The sequence below is a fragment of the Nelusetta ayraudi genome, unplaced genomic scaffold, assembly GCF_046127955.1.
Source record: "Nelusetta ayraudi isolate G7.1 ecotype Tasmania unplaced genomic scaffold, CSIRO-AGI_Nayr_v1 ptg000214l, whole genome shotgun sequence".
In the NCBI taxonomy this organism is placed as follows: domain Eukaryota; kingdom Metazoa; phylum Chordata; class Actinopteri; order Tetraodontiformes; family Monacanthidae; genus Nelusetta; species Nelusetta ayraudi.
In genome coordinates this window covers 155309-178418 of record NW_027466263.1, presented here as the reverse complement: position 1 = coordinate 178418, position 23110 = coordinate 155309, and the positions used below count along the sequence as shown (strand labels likewise).

At 53.7% G+C, this 23110-nt stretch overlaps 1 protein-coding gene across 2 annotated transcripts in view; it reads right to left on the bottom strand.

The window, feature by feature from the left end:
* dpp6a (dipeptidyl-peptidase 6a) overlaps positions 1–22457 on the bottom strand; it is a 93278-nt gene extending 70821 nt beyond the window's left edge. The window contains exons 1-2 of one of the 2 annotated variants that reach the window (XM_076016080.1): positions 22239–22457; positions 22076–22146 (exon numbers count right to left, since the gene is read on the bottom strand). In XM_076016080.1, coding sequence (XP_075872195.1) covers positions 22076–22132 — 57 coding nt within the window. In that variant the 5' untranslated portion in view covers positions 22133–22146; positions 22239–22457. Of the gene's footprint in view, positions 1–14019; positions 14125–22075; positions 22147–22238 lie in introns of those variants that run through there. The other variant, XM_076016081.1, reaches the window with a different exon arrangement.
* Between the last annotated feature and the right edge of the window lie 653 nt (positions 22458–23110).

Sequence of the window (23110 nt, the reverse complement as noted above, 5' to 3'; positions counted from 1 at the left end):
GGCAAACACCACTGCTCCAAAGTGCCCTGTTGCTCACCATTAGAAGTGTCTGACGAGCCGCTACACATCTTATTGGAGTTGTTCTGAACAGGACCACGGAAATAAAAACATGAGGAACCTCTGGGAAGATGTGAAGCAAATCAGCCCAGATTCACTCGTCCATGATGCAGACGAAGATGACATATATGTCATAAAACACTACTATCAATCACAGCAGCGGAGAGAGAGAGAGAGAGAGGGGGAGAGAGAGGGGAGTGAGAGAGAGAGAGAGGGGAGAGAGAGAGGGGGAGTGAGAGAGAGAGAGAGAGAGAGAGAGAGAGAGAGAGAGAGAGAGAGAGAGGGGGAGTGAGAGAGAGAGAGAGGGGGAGTGAGAGAGAGAGAGAGGGGGAGAGAGAGAGGGGGAGAGAGAGAGAGGGGGAGAGAGAGAGAGAGAGAGGGGGAGTGAGAGAGAGAGAGAGGGGGAGAGAGAGAGGGGGGAGAGAGAGAGAGAGAGGGGGAGGAGAGAGAGGGGGGAGAGAGGGGGGGAGAGAGAGAGAGAGAGAGGGGGGAGAGAGAGAGAGGGGGAGAGAGAGAGGGGGGGAGAGAGAGAGAGAGAGAGTGAGAGAGAGGGGGAGTGAGAGAGAGAGAGAGGGGAGAGAGAGAGGGGGGAGAGAGAGAGAGAGAGAGGGGGAGAGAGAGAGGGGGGGAGAGAGGGGGGGAGAGAGAGAGAGAGAGAGGGGGGAGAGAGAGAGAGGGGGAGAGAGAGAGGGGGGGAGAGAGGGGGGGGAGAGAGAGAGAGAGAGTGAGAGAGAGAGAGAGGGGGAGTGAGAGAGAGAGAGAGAGGGGGAGAGAGAGAGAGAGAGAGAGAGAGGGGGAGTGGAGAGAGAGAGAGAGAGGGGGAGAGAGAGAGGGGGGAGAGAGAGAGAGAGAGGGGAGAGAGAGAGGGGGGAGAGAGGGGGGGAGAGAGAAGAGAGAGAGGGGGGAGAGAGAGAGAGGGGGAGAGAGAGGGGGGGAGAGAGGGGGAGAGAGAGAGAGAGAGAGAGTGAGAGAGAGAGAGAGGGGGAGTGAGAGAGAGAGAGAGAGAGGGGGAGAGAGAGAGCGAGAGAGAGATACAGAGAGAGAGAGAGAGAGAGAGAGAGAGAGAGACACAGACAGACAGACAGAGACAGAGAGAGCGAGAGAGAAAGGGGGAGAGAGACAGACAGAGAGAGAGAGAGGAATGCAGGATGCAGTGGTTGACTTCAGTTGCGGTCCCTGTGTGAGATGCTGCTGCGTGAACAAAGAGCTCAGACGCTCACTCATGAAACCAGCACCAGGGTCACTTGGTTCCAGCTGCCAACCACTGGTGCACTCACTGCCTCCCTCACTGGAAACCAAGGCAAAGCACTCCAGCGACGACAACAACAAGCCCTCCCCCACTCGCTCGGGCCGCGGGGGCGGGGCATTCCTCCTCCTGCTCCTCCTGCAGCGTGGGGGGGGGTGAAGCACTCATCGACGCTCATCCGTGAAGTTGTTTACAGCTGGATGGCTGTGGACCCGGTGAGTCCAATGTCAGGCCGAGGTCTGGCCATCCATCCCAACACCGGCCCAATTCAGCAGCACGTTTGATTGATGACGACCCCGGCCAATCAGGCGGCGAGGCGAGGCGGTGGAGGCCGGCCAGGTGACAGATGAGGGAGCGTACCATGACGTCCACGATGTGAAGACTCATCACAAACTTTTCCAAATCTAAAGATCAAACTTTTTCTTCAGTAAGGAAAATTGAATATTGAAGACTGAGTACTGAAGGCCTCTGTTTTCACCAGAAGCTTCGGTTCTGATCCGACGGAAACTTCCTGGCTCAACTCCAAACCTTCCTCTCCTGTGATTTGTTTCTTCTTGGTCTCATCATTTCAACTCCGCCTCCAGCGCCAGGTCCTGCAATCACATAAAGCTCAGAGGCTTTCAGGGTCGTCGTTCTCCTCCTCCTCCTCCCCCCCCCCCCCCCCCCCCGCAGCCGCACAACAACTCTCCACCTGAACGCCAGGCTACAAATCTCGGAAATGAAGAAGAATTCCAGTGCGGTCTGGTTCCCCTGGTGGTTTTCCATCACCCTCCAGTGCAGGATGAAAAACACAATTGACACAACAGTTGTGACGTGGCCAGAAGTGCACTCATATCACAGCAGTGTTCTGCATCTACAAAGAAGAGTTCAAGATAAAGTGAACTGGAAGAAAGAACCGTGGCACTCAGCCAAGTGCATGCAGTTCCTGTGAGTGTTGGTTGCCGGGGCAACCAGCGTTTCCAGTTTAGTCAACTTGTGTGTTTAGATTTCATTCTCTCCGTCTACTTGGTGGAAATGAGGCTGATTTGCATTCCATTTTCACCTCCAGCACACTGTGTCTCTGGAAGCCCAGACCCCTGCGCTCCCTGGCAGCAGTTGTTGCTTTATTAGTCGATCGTGTGTCCGTCACCAACTCACAATCTCAACCCAAACATTTTGCATCTCAATGGTTCTGTGCCCCGAGTGTTGAGGCCTCCAGTTGGAAAGCAGGCTGAGGAGATTGATCTTCTGCAGCTGCTTGCTAAAACTGTTGCATCCAGACCCCGTGTGTGTGTGTGTGTGTGTGTGTGTGTGTGTGTGTGTGTGTGTGTGTGTGTGTGTGTGTGTGTGTACGTCCTAATCTCAAACTGGACCAATACTGCTGCCTCCAGCGTGCCTGTTGAACATGGGAAGCTGATTGGAGCCGTGGTCAATGGTGGTCAATGAGTTGAGGGTTAAACAAGGTCAAGCTGAAGCTGAAGACGGTGCTGACCCACGCAGTCCCGCTGGGTCGGTTCTGAGGGACGGATTCCTTCTGGCGGGGGGCAGCCAGTGGGGGGCGCCGGTGAGCACGGGGGATCTCTGCCTCCCTGAGAGGTGTATGGAGGGAGGGCAGGGGGCGGGACCAGCGCCACTCCACATCCTCCGCCCTCTTCAACCACTGCATGGAGGAGGGTGTGCAGGGTACACACACAACACACACACCCCCGCCAGCTCCGCCTCCTGGTCTGTGTGCACAGCGGCCCAGGTTATTGGTGGTCTGGCCCGGGAAGCAGCTCCTCCTTTATTGAGCAGCGGGACTCCGAGGCAGCGTCGCACCGCTGGGCGATAAAAGCCCGGCTCTCCGCTCACTCTGCTGACGAGCTATTTGCAGCCCCAGCAGCCCATAAAAGCCCGTGTTTGTTTGCTATTGTTGTCGTATTGGCTTTTTTTATGCGAGCAGACAAAGTTTGTCTGTGCAGACGATGCTGCTGCTCCGTGTGCGACCCGGAGGAGACTGCGTGGGGACTCGGCCGCCGCTCAGCCTCCCTGCGGAGGCAGGATTGGCATCAATCACGGAGCCGAAGCGCAGATTAAAGGGAGCGTTAAAGCACCCGCACCGCTGTGGCCCGGGGTGCTGGGGACGATCTCTAATCCGCAGGACTTTATTTCCACACAGTGGAGGCTGCTGCTGCTGCTGGCCCCGTACTGACACACCAAATGCAATTTGTCAATTTACTGCAGCAGTCTGCGACGGCCGAGTGTGTCTGATCGCCGATGTGGCTCCTCCTCCGGCCCACAGCCTGATTCCTCTTTCCAACAAAAAGCAAATTCAGCGTTTACACTTCAGGGTCTGTGTGTGAGGTGCGGCCGCCTCTCGGCTGTGGAGCGGACGATCGGCGAACCCCCAGACGATCACCACGGCATTGAACTGAACTTCCAGTGAGTGGCAGAGAGACTCGTGCAGAACGTGTCATCACATCCCTGCGGGTTCTTCCTCTGAACTGAAAAGACACTCATTGTTCTTCTCAACAGCAACACCGGGGACGCTTCTCTCGGCGCAACCAGCAAACTTTCTTTGCTCCCGCCCCCAGAAATCCTTTCCACAGATGCATTTTCACTCAGTCTAAGCACCGCGCTCCTGGAATTCATTTCCCAGACCGTGAATTTGGATGAGCCCCTTAGTTACAGGAGGATACGAGCCAATTCCACCATGAAGCCCAAGGCCAATTAGTGCAGCTATGCAATAAAGTGAAAACACATTGGCGAGAGGCTCCGCCTCTGCGTTGATGGATGTTTGTGTTTTTCAGAATTTCAACGGAATAAAAGACCTTTGACCGGCTGCACGAGCCCTTGATTGCTTTGCTGTTTTCCTGAAGCGCGCCACTTAAATGTGACTGGAGGAGCGGAGTTAATTAAAACAGGACATTAAAACTGCAGCATAATGGAGAGACTGTGCATCTGTCAACAAGTGCGGCACAGAGAAACTCTACCAAGGTTGGGAGGAAAGGCGTTTGCATCCCCCGATTAAATGAAATACGCACGTCCACATCTGTCCACATCTGTCCACTCGGTGTGTTTCACACCTCGTCCTCTGGAAGTTGCCTTTCAGAGTAAAAGCTCAGTGCCAGAAAACGTACACATCAAAACGACAATTTAACCAAAGTCTCCTGGTGGTGGGCGGGGCTGACTGATGAAACCTCCCCTCGTCATTAAGACTCAGAGGACCAACTGGATTTGTCACAGTGCAACTTCTGCAACTTGTATCTGTGTTGTGCAACACTATCGCACAGTGCAGTTGTGTTGACGGCTTGATAATTAGCTCCTTTGCCAAAAAAAAAGAAAAAGGAAAAAAAAAGACAGGCCCAGTTTTCACCATTCAGTTAATTGCTTTTTGTGTTTGCAATGCACAACATCTTATCTGCCCACAAGTTTATTTTGAGACATTGGGGGCTTTTATTATCAGGCTGCAGCTTCTCTCCCAACTCGCTGCAGGGTGGGTTGTGTTGAGTCAGAGCTTTTATTTTCATTTCTTCTTCTCCCCCTCTGGGTTGTCTGTTTTATACCACTACTATTATCTCCTGAGCCGCACAAACATCTGCACAGTAAGTTGCTCTCAGGAAATATATGTTGCCTCATTCTGGGCCAGATATTGTGATTTAAAGCCCAATGAGACACATTTCCAGTCACAGCTCCTCCTTATCTGAGACGGGACAGCCGCGTGCGCAGGGTTCGGGTTTGGTACAGCTTGTTTTCTTGGTGCACTCCTTCACTTTTATTCTCACATGAACGAGTGGTGAGGCTCCTAGCGTGGAGTACAAAGAGCAAAACCCTCCCAAATATTTCAATCCACCTTCGAGAACCAAAAGAGATGTCGGAACGCCAGAGCACAGCCGAGGTCTTCTGTCGGCCTCACCCGGTCTCGGTCGGTCTCAGTCGGTCTCGGTCGGGTCGGAGGAGGGCGACACGAGTCGACTCCTGACAGCCCGGGCTCAGGATGTTAAACCAGGGACACACAAACCAGGGACACACAAACCATCATGTTGTTGTCGCAGCTTTTCTCTCCTCAACAATAAAAACAGCAGCACAACAAAGAACAGAGCGTTGAGAAAAGTCCAAAGTGAGGAAGATTTTAAAGGCCCTGCCGTTCATCCCTCACCTCCTCCATTCAGTCCTCTTTCATTTCCACTAAGTGGCATACGGGGCTCATTTTACTCCCATTACAACATCCATCGCCATGACAACCACTAAGAGTGCGCCGCTTCTATTTGATTATTTTTTTTAACTTTGGCTCCTAATTACTTTGCTGTAAAGTTTGTCGACACACACACACACACACACACACTCACTCACAATTTAAATTCCGCAGGCAGGCTTTGATCACCACTACATTAGGCTTTACATTAGAAACAATCATTAGAGGACATCAGCCCTGCGTCCAATCTGCCCTGAGAAAAGAGTCATTGTTGAGTGTCGAGCAGCCGGAGGGTGAGACTCAGCAGAGGCGAGGACCAATGAGCCGCAGCCAACTTGATTAGCGCCCGCAGTGACGCATCACTCCTCCCAGCTGAGGCTCTGTAGATGAAGGACTCGTCCTCATTGAAAACACACAATCTGGAGAGTGGAGTGGATTCATGTTTTCCCAGCCAGCTCTCAGTGTTGGACGATCTGGAGATCAATGAGTTCCACGTGTTGGGGAGAAGATAGGGTCAGGGTCAGGGTCAGGGCTAGGGTTAGAGTTAGGCTAGGCTAGGCTAACCCTAACCCCAACCCCAACCCACGTGTTGGGGAGAAGATAGGGTCAGGGTCAGGGTTAGGGTTAGGGTTAGGCTAGGCTAGGCTAACGCTAACCCCAACCCTAACCCACGTGTTGGGGAGAAGATACCAAGCCAGCCAGAGCGGTGCAGCCGCTCGTTAGCTTGGATTTTCTTGGCGCTTCTGCTGATGCAGCCGACACCATGAATAGTTGAAGCTCTGAGGCGGCGGCGTTCCCCAACACTTGTGGAGAACCAAGTGCTCCTTTCATTGGCAACATGTTTTCAAGGAAGTGAAATCATCTTTAATCTGCGACGCCGACTCATAAATAAAGTACAATGTTATTCAAGCCAACGAGAAGCTCCTCCCACGCACTCGATCTTCATCACGCTGCGCCATGAAAGACCATCAGAGCCTCCTCCCCCTGCCCCTCCCATTCCCTGTCTCCCCCCCCCCCTCCCCCTCACCTCAACACAGCAGATGTGACTGCTGGGCTCAGGGCACCTTTCACGCAGCAGATGGCAGTGAACTTTAAAGCCAGCGGGGTGCGAGCGGCCTGACAGCGGGGACGGCCTGCCTGATGTTTGATTAAGAGGCACGTTGACCTTTGCTGGGCTCCAGGGGGCGCTGAGACACGCTCTCACCTGACAGGCTCAGCAGTCAGAGGCGGCTCATTACGGCCCCAATCTATCCATCCTTTTTCTCCTTTCTTTCATCCACACACACACACACACACACACACACACACACACGTGACTGGTGGAGAAAGTGGTGGTGGAGTGGTGTTCACTCTTTTGGAGGTGCAGTAGGAAAGGAAAGAAGAGTGACTCAGGGTAAAGTGAAATCCTTGTTTGAGGGAGGCGCTCTGCTCAGCAGCCAGCCCCCAGCGCCCCCCCCCAGCAGCCAGCAGCCAGCCCCCCCCCCCCCAGCAGCCAGCAGCCAGCGCCCCTCCCTCCAGCAGCTTTGATCAACACTGCGGAGCCTCTGGACGCTCCGCTCAGGATGATAATTGATGGCGAGGAAGAGGGCCGGCAGTCAATACGCTGTGATGAATTGGAGCTGCGAAGTGGCAGCGGGTGTGCACCTCCGCCGCTTGTGACAAATTGGCCGTGTCAGACTGCAGGTATTTCCCTCTGCAATCAATACACACTGACAAATAGCGGCCGACCTCGCTTTATAATCACCGGGTCGAGACGCCGTGTTTGCTGTTTGCTTTTGGTTTTTTTGGCCTCAAAGAAACACGAAGGAGCGCCCAGGACGCTGACTTCAGATCAATCACAGAGAACTGACAGAGGATTTAGAAGCCCATGCTTGCTTGGAGTGTTTGGGCAATGTGACACAGCAGGACTGGAAGTGACGGCCGCTTATTTTACTACAGCTGCCCCTCTGCATGCAAATGAGCGGCGTGCGTGAGTTTAGAAGACGTGGGATGTACGGAGCGACTCACACGCGTCCCGCTCTGCACCGGTGCAGAGGGCGAGCCGCTAACGTGCACGGCGGCGAGCACGGCGGCGAGCACGGCGGCCAGCGCCTGCTGCCGAGCGTCTGGCCCAGCAGCGGGAAGCGGTAAAGCAGTCCGGAACCAAACGCCAGCGCATTAATTCAGCTTGACCGGGCCACTGCTGAGAGAGGGGGAGGGCACTGAGGCAGCCTGGTCGAATGGAAAGTTGCTCTCATTGATAAAACCTGGAGTCAGGCCACTGCTGTTGTCTCAGCATCCATTTCCCCACCAACAGAAGCCTCGTTTGTATCGTTACCGTCTCAAACCAAAGACACAGCTTCAGGTTAGGGTTCATGCCACTGGCCTCAGATCAGTTCAAAGCAGTGTTTGTCATAACTCCAAAATACAGCAGTGGAGAGACGCGCAAACAAAAAAATAAAAGACTTTGCTGTTCATTGTCAATCAGACGAGACAAGAAAACTCCTGTGGTCCTTGTAGTCTGCACTCTGACACTTTGGACGCATTCTTAGCGCCACACAGTGCATCACAGAGGCGCGAGGTGTCCACAAACTTTCCCCCACCGCCACGTATATGAGCTGCACCGGGCGAGGATGCACGACAGCCAGTTTAGTAGCAGCAACATTCCCCTGCACAACAGGTGCTTCTTCACGTTCCGTCCGCCCGGCTTTAACGATCTCATTAGACGGCCACTCCAGCCAGGAGGGCGGCCCGCGGCACCTCGGCCACGCGACAGGAAGTGCAAGCACGGTGCGGAACAAGGAGGCCGCGCCCTTTAAGAGAAGCAGCTTCCTGCCAGGACGGACCGGCGTCTGTGAAGAATACAAAGAAATAAATGCTAATTGAATTCCCGGCGTACGGCTCGCGCACGCGCCCACAACTCGCACACGCATTCGCAGGAAGCCGAGGGCCCCTCTGTTAGGCCGAGCTGTACATCATTACCCAGAATTCTGGCTGGCAGTTTCCCCAACTTGCTCTGCCAGCAATGAAATGGCACAGATTAATCATCCAGAGGCTGATGGCCAGCGACGGAGAGGAAGAGAGCGAGAGAAGAAATGCTCCCTGAGGCTGAGCGGCAACAGGAAGTCCTGCACTTCACAACAAAGCAAGCCTCCACTGCACAACTGAGGAACTCTTCTATTCGATGCTTCTCATTAGCGTCTGAGGAAAGTCACACAGCACCATCGAGTCTTTGGCCAGATTATCTCATTATTCTCAATGCCGCCAGGTGGACTTATTGTGATTTTATGACGCAGAGCTTTTTCCCGTTTCAGGAACGGGAAGTGGCTGTCCCATTTCTCTTTATGAAGATATTCCACATGCATGTGAGGTTTAATGGGACCATAAAACGGACAGACTCCACATTCAGCCGTTCAGAGCGAGAGAGACGTCTCTGACTTTCCCAGCAGCCGACGGTTGGCCAGAAGTTTAGCAACACAGTTTGTTTCCCCTCGGCTCAGTTTTTCACATCCTTCCAAACTCCTCGTCACGTCGGCGCCGCCGTCCAATTTGAAAGTCAAGGAATTGGCACGGCGGGGCCTCCATCTGCCGCTCCGTCGAGCCGCTCCTCACTCGCACAATTCTCCATAACCTTGTCCACGGCGGAGGAAGAAACTTTTCTCTTCTCTCTCCTCCTTCCATCGAGCCCAATGGCTGAAAAAGTTGCAGCCACGCAGAAAGAAAGAAAGAAAGCAAGAAAGCAAGAAAGAAAGAAGGCAAGAAGGAAAGAAAGCAAGAAAGAAAGAAGGCAAGAAGGAAAGAAAGCGAGAAAGAAAGCAAGAAAGCAAGAAAGAAAGAAAGAAAGCCCCAGACGCCACTTCCGAGGGTTTGGTGCGACGCAGCCGCTCCACTCGTCCTGAAGTCACGAGACGGCGGCTCGCTCATTCTGCGCACACAAGCGGCTCTGTGAAATGCAATTGCACTCCGACCGGCAGCAGTAAGTGGTGGACGCCAGCTCATCGTGTCAGAGTCCTAACGACCGCCGCCGAGGGGAAATCACCGCCGATGGCGAGCGCCACCCGCAGACGGAGCGGAGGTGGAGACGGTTGAAAGAGGAGGAGCCCGCAGGCGCGCTGCTCGGACGGAGGCCCTGGGGTGGGGGGGGGGGGGGGGGGGGGGAGGAGCAGCAACAGCAGCAGCAGCGACACCGAGGGAGCGTGCATTCCTTCAAGACACAAACTCTTGTTGGCACGGCTGAGCGGCGCTCCTCTCGACACCACAGGGGAGCCACCGACGTGTCCGCACAGGTGCGCAAACAGGTGAAAGTCACTTTGGCCACACGTCCTCCGTGTTTAGCAAAGCTGTTGTTGATGGTCGGTCTGGCAAACCCTGGGGAGGCTCACTGGCTTCAGGCCGCTGCCAACTGCAGAGGAAAGCTTTGAGTCTGTGGCCTTCAGTGGAAGATGTGCACAGCCGTGACGGAGAGCCAATAATCCGAGGAGTTGCATTGTTGTGGGTCAGTTTAGTTGTTAAGGTTGACGAAGCCGATTGAGTTTCTTTGCATAGCTTCGGCTCATTAATGCTCATAAACAGCGGCGCCTCATGTGAGCACTGAGGAAAGAAAGTTTGTGGGCTTTTTGCTTGTTTCATTTAAAATAACTGCTTATGCAAGAGCAGGGAATATCCTTCATGTGCGTGACAATGGCTGCAGGGAGCACACACACACACACACACACACACACACACACACACACACACACACACACACACACACACACACACACACACACACACACACGTGCGCTCTATCTCACGTTGCTTCTCATAAATCACTGCACTCCAACAAGCCCAATTATCGTCCCGCCTTAAGAAAGACAAACATCGCAGGCCTCCGCCAGCAGGGGGCGTCCTCGGCCTCACCTCAGGGTGCAAAGAATGGGCCGCTGGATGAAATGTGGGGTTGCTGTGTGCTCGTTATTTGGGGCCAGCACTCGGCGTGGTGCAGCTGGCTAAGTGGTGGCTGATTGCTGGACGCAGCGTGAAGACGCATCAGGCTGCTCAGACGCATCAGGCATCCAGGCTTTCATTATTGTGTTGTGTTTTTAATGCGGAACGCCTCCGTCTCTGAGCCTGGGACAAGTTCTCTCATCACTCTGGTGCCAGTGGAAGTGAAGGCAGAAGAAGAGGAAGTGTAATGGGCCTCCTCGGAGCCCAGTGACTGGCCAGAAAGCTCAGTGTTTCTCACCGGTGTCTTCCTATTGGTCGTCCAGGAAAGCAAAGTGAAAATCGTGTTGCGCTCCAACCCTTTTGATTCTCTACTTAAGGCAGCGCAGGGGAGGGGCTTATTAGAGCTTTCAATTAAATCGCAACAGCCTGGGGGAGGGGGGGAGTAGGAGCAGCAGGAACAACAACAACACACGTCTGCTACAAGGAAAGAGCGCCGACCACCTGGTCAGGATTTAGAGAGCCAAGGCCTGGCACGACCTTGGCGACCTCAAAGTCAATGATTAGATCACACAGGACCTTGTGAGCCTGGCAGCTGATGTCAGGCTGCTCAGAGACACTGACTGGCTAACTGGCTAACTGGGCCATCTTCAATACTATCATGGACCCGTCAGCAAAGCAACTGCTCAATCTTGATGGACGGAACCAACGGGTTGGTCAGATGGACTGAATGGACTGAAAGGAACCAAGTTGTGTCTTGGAGAAGACGAATGATACACAACCGCCCGTGCAGTGCGACAACCAATCACATCAGCTCAATCTCAGCTGACAAACCTTCCACTGTCCGTGGCGGAGGGCGGGTCCAGACGCCGGGGTCTTTAACGTCACAAACACAGCAGCTAAAAACCAACGCAGTGGCTCGCTTGGGTGGGAGACGACTTCCAATCAAAAACCCAATCCCACTAAAAGCTCCGCCCTCTCAGCGAGGAGTTGAAGAGTGGAGCCATCTGCCAGCCTGACTGCTGCACAGACACATTTAGGCGAGGGGGAAGCATTCAGCGTGATGGATTCTGCCCAGCCTAATGAAACGCTGCTGCGCCGAGCCCAGCCGAGCCGAGCCGAGCCGAGCCGAGCCCAGCCGAGCCCAGCCGAGCCGAGCAGAACCGAGCCCAGCCGAGCCGAGCTGAGCCCAGCCGAGCTGAGCAGAGCCGAGTAGAGCCGAGCCGGCACCGCTGAACAACTTTGGATCGCAAAGGTCACCATGAATCAAGATCCTCGGCTGCAGCCTCAACTCAACGCAGAAAACAGCAAAAAATGTCTACTATCTGATCAAGCACACACACACACACACACACACACACACACACACACACACACACACACACACACACACACACACAGCACTTTTCTAATAGGAAACAATGTCACCGCCTTCACCATCATAGAAGCAGAGCATCTGTGAGAGCAGGATGCTGAAGCCCCAGGGGTTGAGGAGCTGAAGGTTGCAAACAGAAGGCTAACGAGACCATTAACCACGCAGGGCTGATATACGAGAGTCTGGAATGAGAACTCAAGCTATGACGGCGGGGGGGGGTCAGTTGAGGAAATGTTCTTTCTGGTGCCCAGACGATGTTCTGGAGCTGCCGGAAGCCGTGCGGCGTGGGCGGAGCCGTGCAGCGTGGGCGGAGCCTTGCGGCATGGGCGGAGCCGTGGCCCCAATCAAGGGAAGATCCTTCTAGAAGCTCACATCTCAATGGAAGCACAGTGCCAGTTAAACAGCATCAACGGGTGCATCTCGCTCCTCAGGGGGGCTTTGAAGACCAGCAGCAGAGGATGACGGATCAAAGGAAAAGCCGTGCAGTGATTGGACGACGGAGAGAAAGTCAACCTGCTGACCCGTCTGCTGACCCGCCCACTGCTGTCAAACACACGCTAATGAGAATGGATTTCATATCACAGCACAAACTTCTCTCCCACACATTCTTCTTTCAACCTTGGAATGTGTTTTCCTCCACTTTCTCAATCAGAGCGCTGTTATGTAACAGCCAATCAAACATTCAGCTCTGGTCGCCGCCCTGGAGAGGAAGAAAGACTGCCAGTGAACTTGCTTCCCTCCACTCTCATCTGTTCACTCACAGGAATGGAAGCTCTGGAAAGACTCAGTTTGCACAGACTGACTCCTGACTCCTGACTCGATGGATGCAGCTGCTGGCTACCAAACACAGGGCTCAAAGTCCAATATGATCATCATGACAAATGGACGCCTTCCGGGACCGACTGCCCAGCTCGTCTCTGCATCTGCTGCCGAGATCAATCTGCTTTCCATCCATCTGGGACACACACACACACACACACACACACACACACACACACACACACACACACACACACACACACACACACGGTGGCTGTTTGGCCGCCGGTGCTCTTGAAGGAGCAGTTTGCCATGTGGGAGAAGAATGAGAGTGAAGAGCACCAGTGGGGGCTGAGCCGAGCAGCTCCAGAACCAACCAGCGCCAGCACTCGCTCACACACTGGACCGGCAGGCCTCCGAACCGGTGGAGAAAAAGGTGGAGTTGCAGCAAAAGCATTGACTGAGCCTTAAACTCTGCAAACAAAGAAGGAGCAGAAGAAGAAAAGTCTGCGTCTGATTGGAATGTCTGCCGGGTCAGTGACTCAGCAGCCGGTCCAGCAGCATCTTCAAGGCTGGTCCAGCCCACATGAGGAACCACTTTGAAACGGATGAATGAGAATGTGACAGCTCCACCTACTGATGGAGATCACACCATTGCTGAATGCTCCAGGTTTTATCAAGCGATCCTCTTCCCGGTGCAGGCAGAGGCCACCTGGACTGAACCTGGACCGACTAACCCTGGACCAAAGTTCTGCTGCTGGTCCACTGGTTCACTGTTCAATCTGCAGGGTGAAGGAGACCAACAGACAGCCAGACTGGAAGCAGCGGTGTCCCACATCTTCCAAGCATCAAGCATCACCTCAGCGCCTCTGATTGGCCGAGGAATCAACCAGAGAGGAGAGACGACCGACAGCAACAGGGACACCAAGGCAGGAAGTCAAAGAAAATAAAAGTCACGTCACACACACACACACACACACACACACACACACACACACACACACACACACACACACACACACACACACACACACTACAGGTGGCTTCACCTCCCTCGGGGCCAGGCAAGGTAATAGATGATGTATTATAAATCCATATCCATGCAGTGAAATATTGATGCAGCCTCCTGGGGCTCCGAGGCTGAACCTCAACAGAGGAGATGGTCAAAGGGGGGGGGGGGGGGGTGGAGTTTAAACTTTGTGGCTCTTAAATTTCAACTGACAAGTGAGGGGAGGAAGAAGAAGAGGAGGCGGAGGATGAAGAGGAAGAGGAGGAGGAGGAAGAGGAGGCGGAGGATGAAGAGGATGAAGAGGAGGAGGTGCAGTGACAGAAATCAGCCTCAGCTGCGATGAGCGGCAGCGTGGACGAAACGGCAGTGACGGCTTTGCTGCTGCGGAGCAACCGGACTGCCGCTGCTGCTGCCGCTGCCGCTGCCACCGGCAGCAGCGGCAGCAGCGCGACAATTAAAATGCAGCATCATTCGCGCACCGCGTGGCGTCGAGAGGAAAGAAAAGAGAGGCAGCTCACCATGACGTTGCCCTGCATCTTGGCGGTCTCTATCAGACTTTTCTCCTTCATCTTCACTCCTCTTCCTCCAGTCCGCCGCTGTGCGCTATTCCTTCCCTCCCCTCTCTCTCTCTCTCTCTCTCTCTCTCTCTCTCTCTCTCCTCTCTCTCTCACTTCTTTCAGAGCAGCTCCTGTCGCTCTTCCTCTCTGCTCGCCAACAGAGCCGCGTCCCCGCCGTGCAGAGTCGCTCGGTGCGGGCGGTGGGCGGGCACACAACACAACACAACACAACACAACACAACACAACACAACACAACAAGACAACACCGTGATGTCTGGAGTGGAACAGCGCGGAGTCGCCTGGCGCTGCTGAGCAGCAGGACGGAGCTTTATGTCACCCTTTATGTCACCGGACTTGTGGCTGCCAGCGCGCAGCAGTAAATCAGAGTGTGTGTGTGTGTGTGTGTGTGTGTGGGGGGGGGGGGGGGGGGGGGGGGGGGGGGATGCTGTGAGTGACCAATTTTCAATCAATTTTATCCAACCTTGTTAAGTCATCTTTTTCTAATTATTGAGAACTCATGAGCTTGATAAGCGTCTTCACATGGAAGAGCATCATTAATAATAATATAGAACTCAGAGAATCTCTCAAACTGGAAGCCCTTCATACGGCTGAAGCCATGAATACATGAGGGTCAGTGGAGAGCAGTGGACACAGAGGAGGATTATCAGAAATACTTTGCATCATGCAGGACTTGAAGGTTCTTCTGTGGACAGCTGAGCTCCAACCAGCTGCACAAGCACAGGTGAGAAGGTGAGACCTCCTCTGGATAGGATCTCCTCCTCTGGCCACACCTCCTCTGGTCAGACCTCCTCTGGCCACACCTCCTCTGGTTAGGATCCCCTTGTTGTTTCCTCTTGAAGTGCGGCCACTTTGTATCAATATGAGGCCTTAAAGGTCACGAGTGAGGGGGTTGATCCACCACCAGGACCGCTGGCTGGAGATTCACTGGCAATTCAAAGGCTGCAAGTCTGCAGCCGACCAGCAGGTTTGAAAACAATTCAGGCCAAGGAAAAAACAACAGCAACAACAACAACAAAAAGGAAATCAGAGATCAGATCATTTAAAAAAAGAAGTAATTTGGCAACTTTAAAAGAGCAGTCCCCAAACAGCAAGTCTGTGATGAAGCCTAGTGGTGACATGGGAAATTGCAGTGAGAGCACCACGCCACATTGTTTGGGTGGGATTTAACTTCAGCTGGTCTTTAAACACCTCGCGGGGCCTTCAGGGACACTGGAGTGAGTTGGGAATTGAAGCGCATCACAGATTAAAGCTCATGATGTTTCCCACTGGACGCCTGGAATCCTTCAGACTTCACTCAGGTGTTTGTCGCCGTCGTCCCCAGACACTGCAGAGCTTTGGGGATGCTAACAAGATGCTAACAGGAAGCTGACAGGACGCTCAGTGGCTAAAACATTAAAAATGGGGTTGAGGCGACAAGGTCAGGATGTGGGTTGTTACTGAAGCCACGGATCAGCAACGCTGTCAGGTTGCCATGGTTACAGTGTGTGGCTCAGTGTGTGGCAGCCTGCAGCTAGCTGGGCTAGCATGCTAGCTCAGTACATTTTGCATTTGAAGCTACAAAACTGTGACACTAATAACAGGAATCAGCCAGAACTCCACACACACACACACACACACACACACACACACACACACACACACACACACACACACACACACACACACACACACACACACACACACACAGTTTCTGGTTCTGCTCGGATCGACGGGCCGCCATGAAATTCATCACGTCCAGGTGTGGCGGCCAAGGACGTCTGTTGCTGCTGCCTCGGCCTCACACGCTGGCAGCAGCTGCCTGATGTTCACACACACACACACACACACACACACACACTGGGAGAAAATGCCTGGCCGTCATGTGGCTGTTTAACAAAAAAAAAGAAGAAGAAAGAAAAGCAAGACAGAAGCCAGAAACACTGCTGGCTGCTCGCTGCAGCGCGGAAACAAACTGCTGGCAGAGGACGACCACAGAAAAAACACACAAACTCACTCACACACACACACACACACACACACACACACACACACACACACACACGGCTAAATAGTGAATTATGTAAATCTTAATCCCTGTTTTGTTGATTTTCTTTCCGCCGCAGCTGCAGGAAGAATGTTGATATTCTTCATCTTGTGTAATCCCCTGGAGCTGCTCACCAAGCTCCGCCCCCTGCAGTACCCACCCACCACCACACTGTGTCGCCTGACTGGCGGGCCAATGGGTGCTCAGGAAGTCAATCAGTTGACAGTAATAATGAATATTGCCATCATCGTGTCTCTATTAACAACGCTTCATTGACGCAATGAGGCAGTGTTACAGCTGCAGTGGGAGGAGCCTCCCTGTCCTGCTGCCTGATTGGCTGTCATTGTTTGCATCCTCCATTGAAACCTTTGTGAGCGCTGACAGCAACCAATCAGTATCACCGCCTGAGTTACATTTCTTTCACAGCCTCCATCCTCCACTAACCCCCCCCCCCCCCGCTGAGCCCAGAAGAGACTGAGACCTGGACCCTGTGTGGGTCCAGTCTGAGCAGCAGGGTGGGTCTCTGCTGGTCTCACAACCCTGCACCACACTGAACCCAGGCTCTCTCCGCCGAACCGATGCATTGTTGGAGGTTCAATCTCGTCCTTCAACATTTGTTGACGCTCAAAGTTTCTCTCCCAGTTCAGAGTGGAGGCGGAGGAGCAGCACCCTGCTGACCTTTCTGCTGACCTTTGCCCCACAGCGGCCTGTCGGAGCAGCAGATCCCAGCAGAGGAACGTTACCCAGCATGCAACGCTCATATTTCTCCAGTGGCTGTCGAGGCAACAGGGCCATTAACTGGAGAAGCGCAGAGAGGCTGCAGAGACCAGGATCTGGGGGGGGGGGTTGTGGAGGGGGGGGGGGGGTCACATGGCATCGCCCCAGCAAGGTGGTTTGTGGAGGGCGACGCTGCCGCCATCAATCAACCCAGTTATAATCTCACTGCCAATCGTTGTCAGCATGCAAATTAGTTGCACATTTCACAGGCCGCTCTGCACGCCAGTGGGGTTCGGGGGGGGGGGCGGTTGGACTGCCTCTGTAGATATGGCTGTTAAAATGTGGAGCGGCGCAGCGACGCGGCGAGAGAGCGATTGCAGCGGCAGAAAGTGCCGACGTGTCAGCCAGGCTGCAGCGCGTCTGCAGAGTCCATTAACACTTTCCTCCAGCTGCAGTGCTCCTGCCAGCAGGGGGCACTGCAGCTGACAGGGAACAGGACAGGACAGTCCCAGGCTGCAGTTCCCTGTCCTGGGAATCAGTTTGCGTTCAGAGACGTTCAGAGTTGTGCTTCACCAGCCGGCCTGGTTTCAACTCCAGCAGGCTCGCAGTCACGTGGGCTGATTGTTGATCAGTGTGAGCTGCAGGGTTGCAGTGCATTGAGGCCACACCCACAAAGCCCCCCCTTCTTGATTTGTGCAGGAGACTCCAGGGAAACACGGCTGCCAAACCACCAAGAATGCTGCACAAATCACATACGTGTTGCCATTTTATGCTTACTTCCTGTTTCCTGTCATGTGCTTCAGGCGAGACTCAAGGTGTTGTCAGACCAACAACACTGCACAGAGTGGCTTTGAAAAGATAATCCGCTCCTCTCTCCAGTGGTGTTGCTTTTCTTCCAACAGGAGAGGCGTCCCAGCAGGTGTTCAACCTCACACACCTGGAGATAATTCTTCTAATTAGCCTCCTCCTGCTGAGACACCGCCCACCACACCAAGCTGCTTCATTTCATCATCAGGAAGAGAAAAACACAGCGAGGCATTCGAGGACAACCCCCCCCCCTCCCAGAGGAGCGGAACTAAACCAGGTTAGCCTGAGCGCCGGCGTGCTGACTGGGCAACACCTGCACACCTGGCCCACTTTGTGCTCCTCTGCATGGCTTCCTTCCTCTGGAGGAGGAGGAGGGGGAGGAGGAGGATGAGGAGGAGGAAGGAGGAAGAGGAGGCCAGCGGGTGAAGCTGAGACAAACAGGCAGCATTTTCCTGGAAGCGACTCGTTCAACTATTTTACAGGAACCAAAGTGCAAGACTTGGCTGACAGCTACCCTCTGACACCCCCCCCCCCCCCTGATTTTACACGGCATCCATCCTCACTGCGCTCCTCTCGCACAGCACCAGAAAAAAACTGCTGCCGTCTCGCTGGGTTTTTATTTTTTTAGGGGTTTAGGGGCAGCGCCAAGAAGCACGGCGAGAGCTTGAAAGGCCTTAAATCATCTCTTTGTAAGTGGGCAGCAGCAGCCGAGCAGCAGCCGAGCAGCAGCCGAGCACCCCCCCCCCCCTTGTTTTTCTGCAATAAGTCAATACGAGCGTATATGAAAATGGGGCCTTGGCAGCGGCGCTGCTATACATCTACATGGCAATAAAGGCTGCAGGTTGAGAGCAGCGGCAGACAAGGACATCGCCGTGAAAACTGCGTGTTGGAGTCGCAGCCCAGCGCACTGAGTGCCAGGCAATCAGGCTGAACGGGCTGGACGGAGGCTCAGGTCAAACCATTACACTGCGCCGCCAGAAGCTTAGATTCACATTTAGAGGCGCTGATGGAATTCCAAGTGCTGCCGCTGAGTCGCATTTCAAGACAGATCTATTCTCTGCTTGTGTTGTTTCTAAATCAGAGCACGACACCGCCGTGCTTTTAATTTGAAAATGTATCTTCTAGAGGTGTTTTTTTCCTGGACCTGAGTGCATTCAAAAAAAAACCTCTGTTTACAGCCTGCTGCTAGAATTGTGATGGTTAGCTTGCTGCTGAACCTGATGCTTGGTGCAGCCAGCAGGAGAAGTCATCCTGGCCCGTCTCCCTTCTGATGGACGGAGAACCCTGGCCAGCTGCTCTTTGCAAATGTTGCAGTGCAGTCCACAGAGAGCGCGAGTGTCGGAACCATCGGCTCGTGTTGGAACCATCGGCTCGTGCACGCTGTCACTGCAGCGACTGCATCAAACGGGCTGAAGGAGGCGCCGATCAATCCCAGGAGTCGTCGCACAATCAGAGCTCGTCATCTTTAATAAGCCATGCGCTGACACGTTGTTGTGTTGGGGGCCAACAAAGCGACACACTGCGGAGTCACACAGTGATTGTCGTGTCGCACTGGCAGGGCTGTCAATCACAGCAAAGTCCCGGTGCGTCGCAGCAGGGACTGGATTTGTGCTCCAGAGGTTTTTATTCCCAATATTCTTCTTTGAATTCAAGCAGTTTTCCCATCAAATTCTCTGAAAAGACCGAAACTACCACAGAGCTCTGCACACATGTGCGTCTTCCCTCCTCTCTGCCACTAGGGGGCAGTGAGTGGAGTGGCCCTGGCGTCAGGGGCAGCTGAGGATGAAGCGCCCGATGTCTGCGTCCAAGCGCGAGGTCGCGACCTCAGGGTCGAAGCAGAGACGCCGGCTCAGCCTCTCACCTCCTCACGTGCAGAAAAAAACAACAAACTACAGCAACTACCGCACACAGAGCCGTCTGCCGCCCAGCGGCAGGGCTTTCTGACGGACCTCCACTTTCCAAACACCTCAGTGTGAGGACCTCAGATGCTGCTCCGCTCACCAGGCGCCACCAGGTGGCCGTCGAGGCGCGCAGCGTTTGGTTGAACCAAACAATGGGTCCAAAGGCTGAGGGTCGGCGGGGTGCAAACATGCGTGATGAGCACCAGGGGGCGATGCTGTCGACATCTGGGTTGGTTTGGGTTTTTTCAAAAGCAACACAATGTGATGGAGTTGAGTTTTCAGTCCACGCACGCACGCACGCACACACGCACACACACACACACACACACACAGTTTGCTCTCTGCTTCCTCTTGATCACATGGCCAGCAGACAGCAGCTTTCATGTCCCTGCTTCCTGGGATGAAAGAGCTTCTAACAAAGCAGAGGAGCAACAAGCTGCTGCTTCACACTGCCGGCCCAGTTTGACCCGTGCTGGTGCTGCCCCCCTGTTAGAAGAGGGGGGAGAAGGTCACGGCTGCTCAGAAGTGGCCCTGCTTTCCCCAGATCTCCTAGATTTCATTTCCACGTGTGTGTGTGAGGAAGAGCCCGCAGAGGAGGAAGAAGTGCAGTGCAGGGAGCCTCTTGGTGAGAGCTTCCCTCAAGGTGGACCACTCACATTCCATCAAACTCAGCCTGACTCACCGTCCTTTCTGGTAATTCTCCCTCATCGTCTTCAGCTTTGAGCCTAGCTTGCCACGGTCACCTGATGCTTGTGTAACAACCAATGAGAACGGATGCAGCAGCTTGCAGCTTGACAAGACGCAGACAGACGTGAAAGCTGAGCCAGTGAGCGGAAGTCCACAGCTGCTGGCCGACGAAGCTGCAGTGCTTCAAGGGTGCCGCCTCCACACTGCCAGTGTGTAACACACACACACACACACACACACACACACACACACACACACACACAAAGCATAAATTGTGCCTGAACAACGCTCAAATCTGGCCTTTATAAAAGTAATGCAATTGAAACATCGATACATCATTAAGTCCCAGCTATTGTTAGATAGTAGGTCCACACTGCCCTCTAGTGGCCACTCACACCAAACTCCTCAGATCAGAGGTTGGTTGTCTCTTCAGTCTGTTGCTGCTCAACGTTCACACAACGGTTGCAAATCACTGTGTGTGTGTGTGTGTGTGTGTGTGTGTGTGTGTGTGTGTGTGTGTGTGTGTGAAGTGCGTTACTTCTTGAATGGCTAATCTGATTATTGCATCTCTGGAAAACAGCCCTTTGTGATGTCACATGGTTCATCTCAAGCGGCGATCCGTGATTCCATTTGTTGAGACTGAAAACGCAGCAGCATGGTGAAGCAGCGTGAAGACACAGCACGCCTGCTCCGCTGCCACTCAGGCGCTTCCAAAGCTCCGCTCTCCAGCCGATGACCATGTGAGGCTCATCACCCAATCACAGAGTCATTAATGAGTGAGGCCGCCGTCAACAAGTCCGCAAATAGAAGGTCCGCAGAGAGCCGAGAGGCTGAGTGAAGACTCGACCAGGAGGAGCTCACAGTGATGCGGAAGCTTCAGAGAAAAGCACAACTCACCGTAGAGAAACCCAGACCAAGAGTCTGACAGCGCGCACCAACAAAGCGCCGCGGGACAGAAAAGGAGGCGGAGCAAAGCAAAGTGTGTTTGATGTGAATCTATTTTCTCCCCGGTGTAGAAAGAGTTGAAGCGGAACCAAATTAGAAGCAGCTCGCCTCCAAACGGAGGGACGGCCACAGTTGACAGGAGCGGTCCTGCTTCAGACTGCACAGATGTGAGCGTTCTGAAAATCACATCAAGTGTTTGTGTGTGATGCTCTTGGCCAATAGCTGAGGTGTTTAATCCATCTGAAAACTGCCAGTTGAATTCCTTCAACATCTCAGCGTAATTTATCAGCAACTTTCCGCATTGTTTGTACATCTAGTATGACAGCTGATAGTAATAATTGAAAATGATTAACTTTTTTCAAATTTAGTTAGTCATCACTTTTGCAAACAGTTTGGGGAAAATGAATGGAACTGCATCAGTGTTTGTTTTATTTTGAAATGCTCAGCTTTTGGCCCCAATGGCTGAGGAGAAGCAGCTGTCAGTGTAGATGAACAGCAGCAACACTGCATGTCTACACAACTACACAACACGGCTGTTAGACCACCGCTCCTCCACTGTCACAACACACCTGCTGCTAACATCTCAACAAGGCCAACACACACACACACACACACACACACACACACACACAAACACACACACACACACACACACACACACACACACACACACACACACACACTGCAGCTTCCACTCCCCCACTTGTGGGCTCAATGTGGGTCACAGCTTCCTTCATCATCTGGAGCCAAAGACCAATAAGTAATCAATCAGCGCATGGACCTGCATGGTGAGCATCTGTCGAGCTTCTCACCCACACAGCCAAAGGGAATCAGTTCCCAAAACCACCTCCTCCTCCTCCTCCTCCTCCTCCTCCTGATCTCCTCAGCTCCTCAGCTCCTCCACCTGCTCCTCACCTTCCCTCCTTTGGAACATCTGCGATACGCGTTGGTGGCTCCCGCCGTTTGGTTCATGGCGACGACAACTTCTGCGTGAAACCAAGAGACGCCGCAGTCAGTCACTGGGATGATTGGAGCGCGCGGGCGGCTCGCAGTGTCGGCTCACTCCCAGCAGCCTTACCTGGCGCCTCTCCCTCCAGCCGCGCGCACTCCACGAGACTCCCGGCAGATCTTCCGCAGCCGCAGCGGTGAAATCCAGCGACAACTTTGCGCAAAGCGACAGTGGGAGCGCGCAAAGCCTGCTCGCTTTTGTTTGGTGGTTCAATAGAGACGCGCGCGCACGTGGTCGCACTTCGAGGAAGCTTCTGCAAGGTGCGCTGAACAACAACACGCGCGCTCTTGTGTGTGTGTGTGCTTGTGCTTGTGTGTGTGTGTGTGTGTGAGAGAGAGAGAGAGAGAGAGCAACGGTTGCGCAAGCGCATTCCTTTCGACAGCTTCGGTGCGCGCGGAGTTGAAAGAGAGCTTGTCGGCGGTGCTGAGCTGCGACAAAGCTGCCGTCAATCAGAGTTGAATGGGGGGCAGTTTGTGTATGGGGGGGGGGGGGGGGTATCGGGTGTCAATCCGTCAATCGCGGCTCCAGTTGAGAAACCCTGTGAAGTCTCCAACCCGCGTGCAGCAGAAGACAGGATGGACAATGACAACAACCTCCACAGCCAAGTTGAGTTGACTCACAACTGCTGACCAGGGAGACAAACTACTGACCAGGGAGACAAACTACTGAACTTCCATCCAAACACAACTGTGAAGAATAGAAAAGCCTTCAGTGTGGGGATTTGGATGTGATCACTTCTAACCAGTGTGACAGTAGAGTCCTGTCCACCTGGAAAATAGCAGCATAGCACAGCAGTAGCATACGTGCGCGTGCGTGTGTGTGTGTGTGTAATTCAAAACGTGCACCCGTGCGGGGGTCTGGACTTCAGTCTGGACTCTGAGCTCCAAGTCTCTCGTCAACTAAAACAGGAGGCGGCAGAAAGAAACTCAATCAATCCGTAA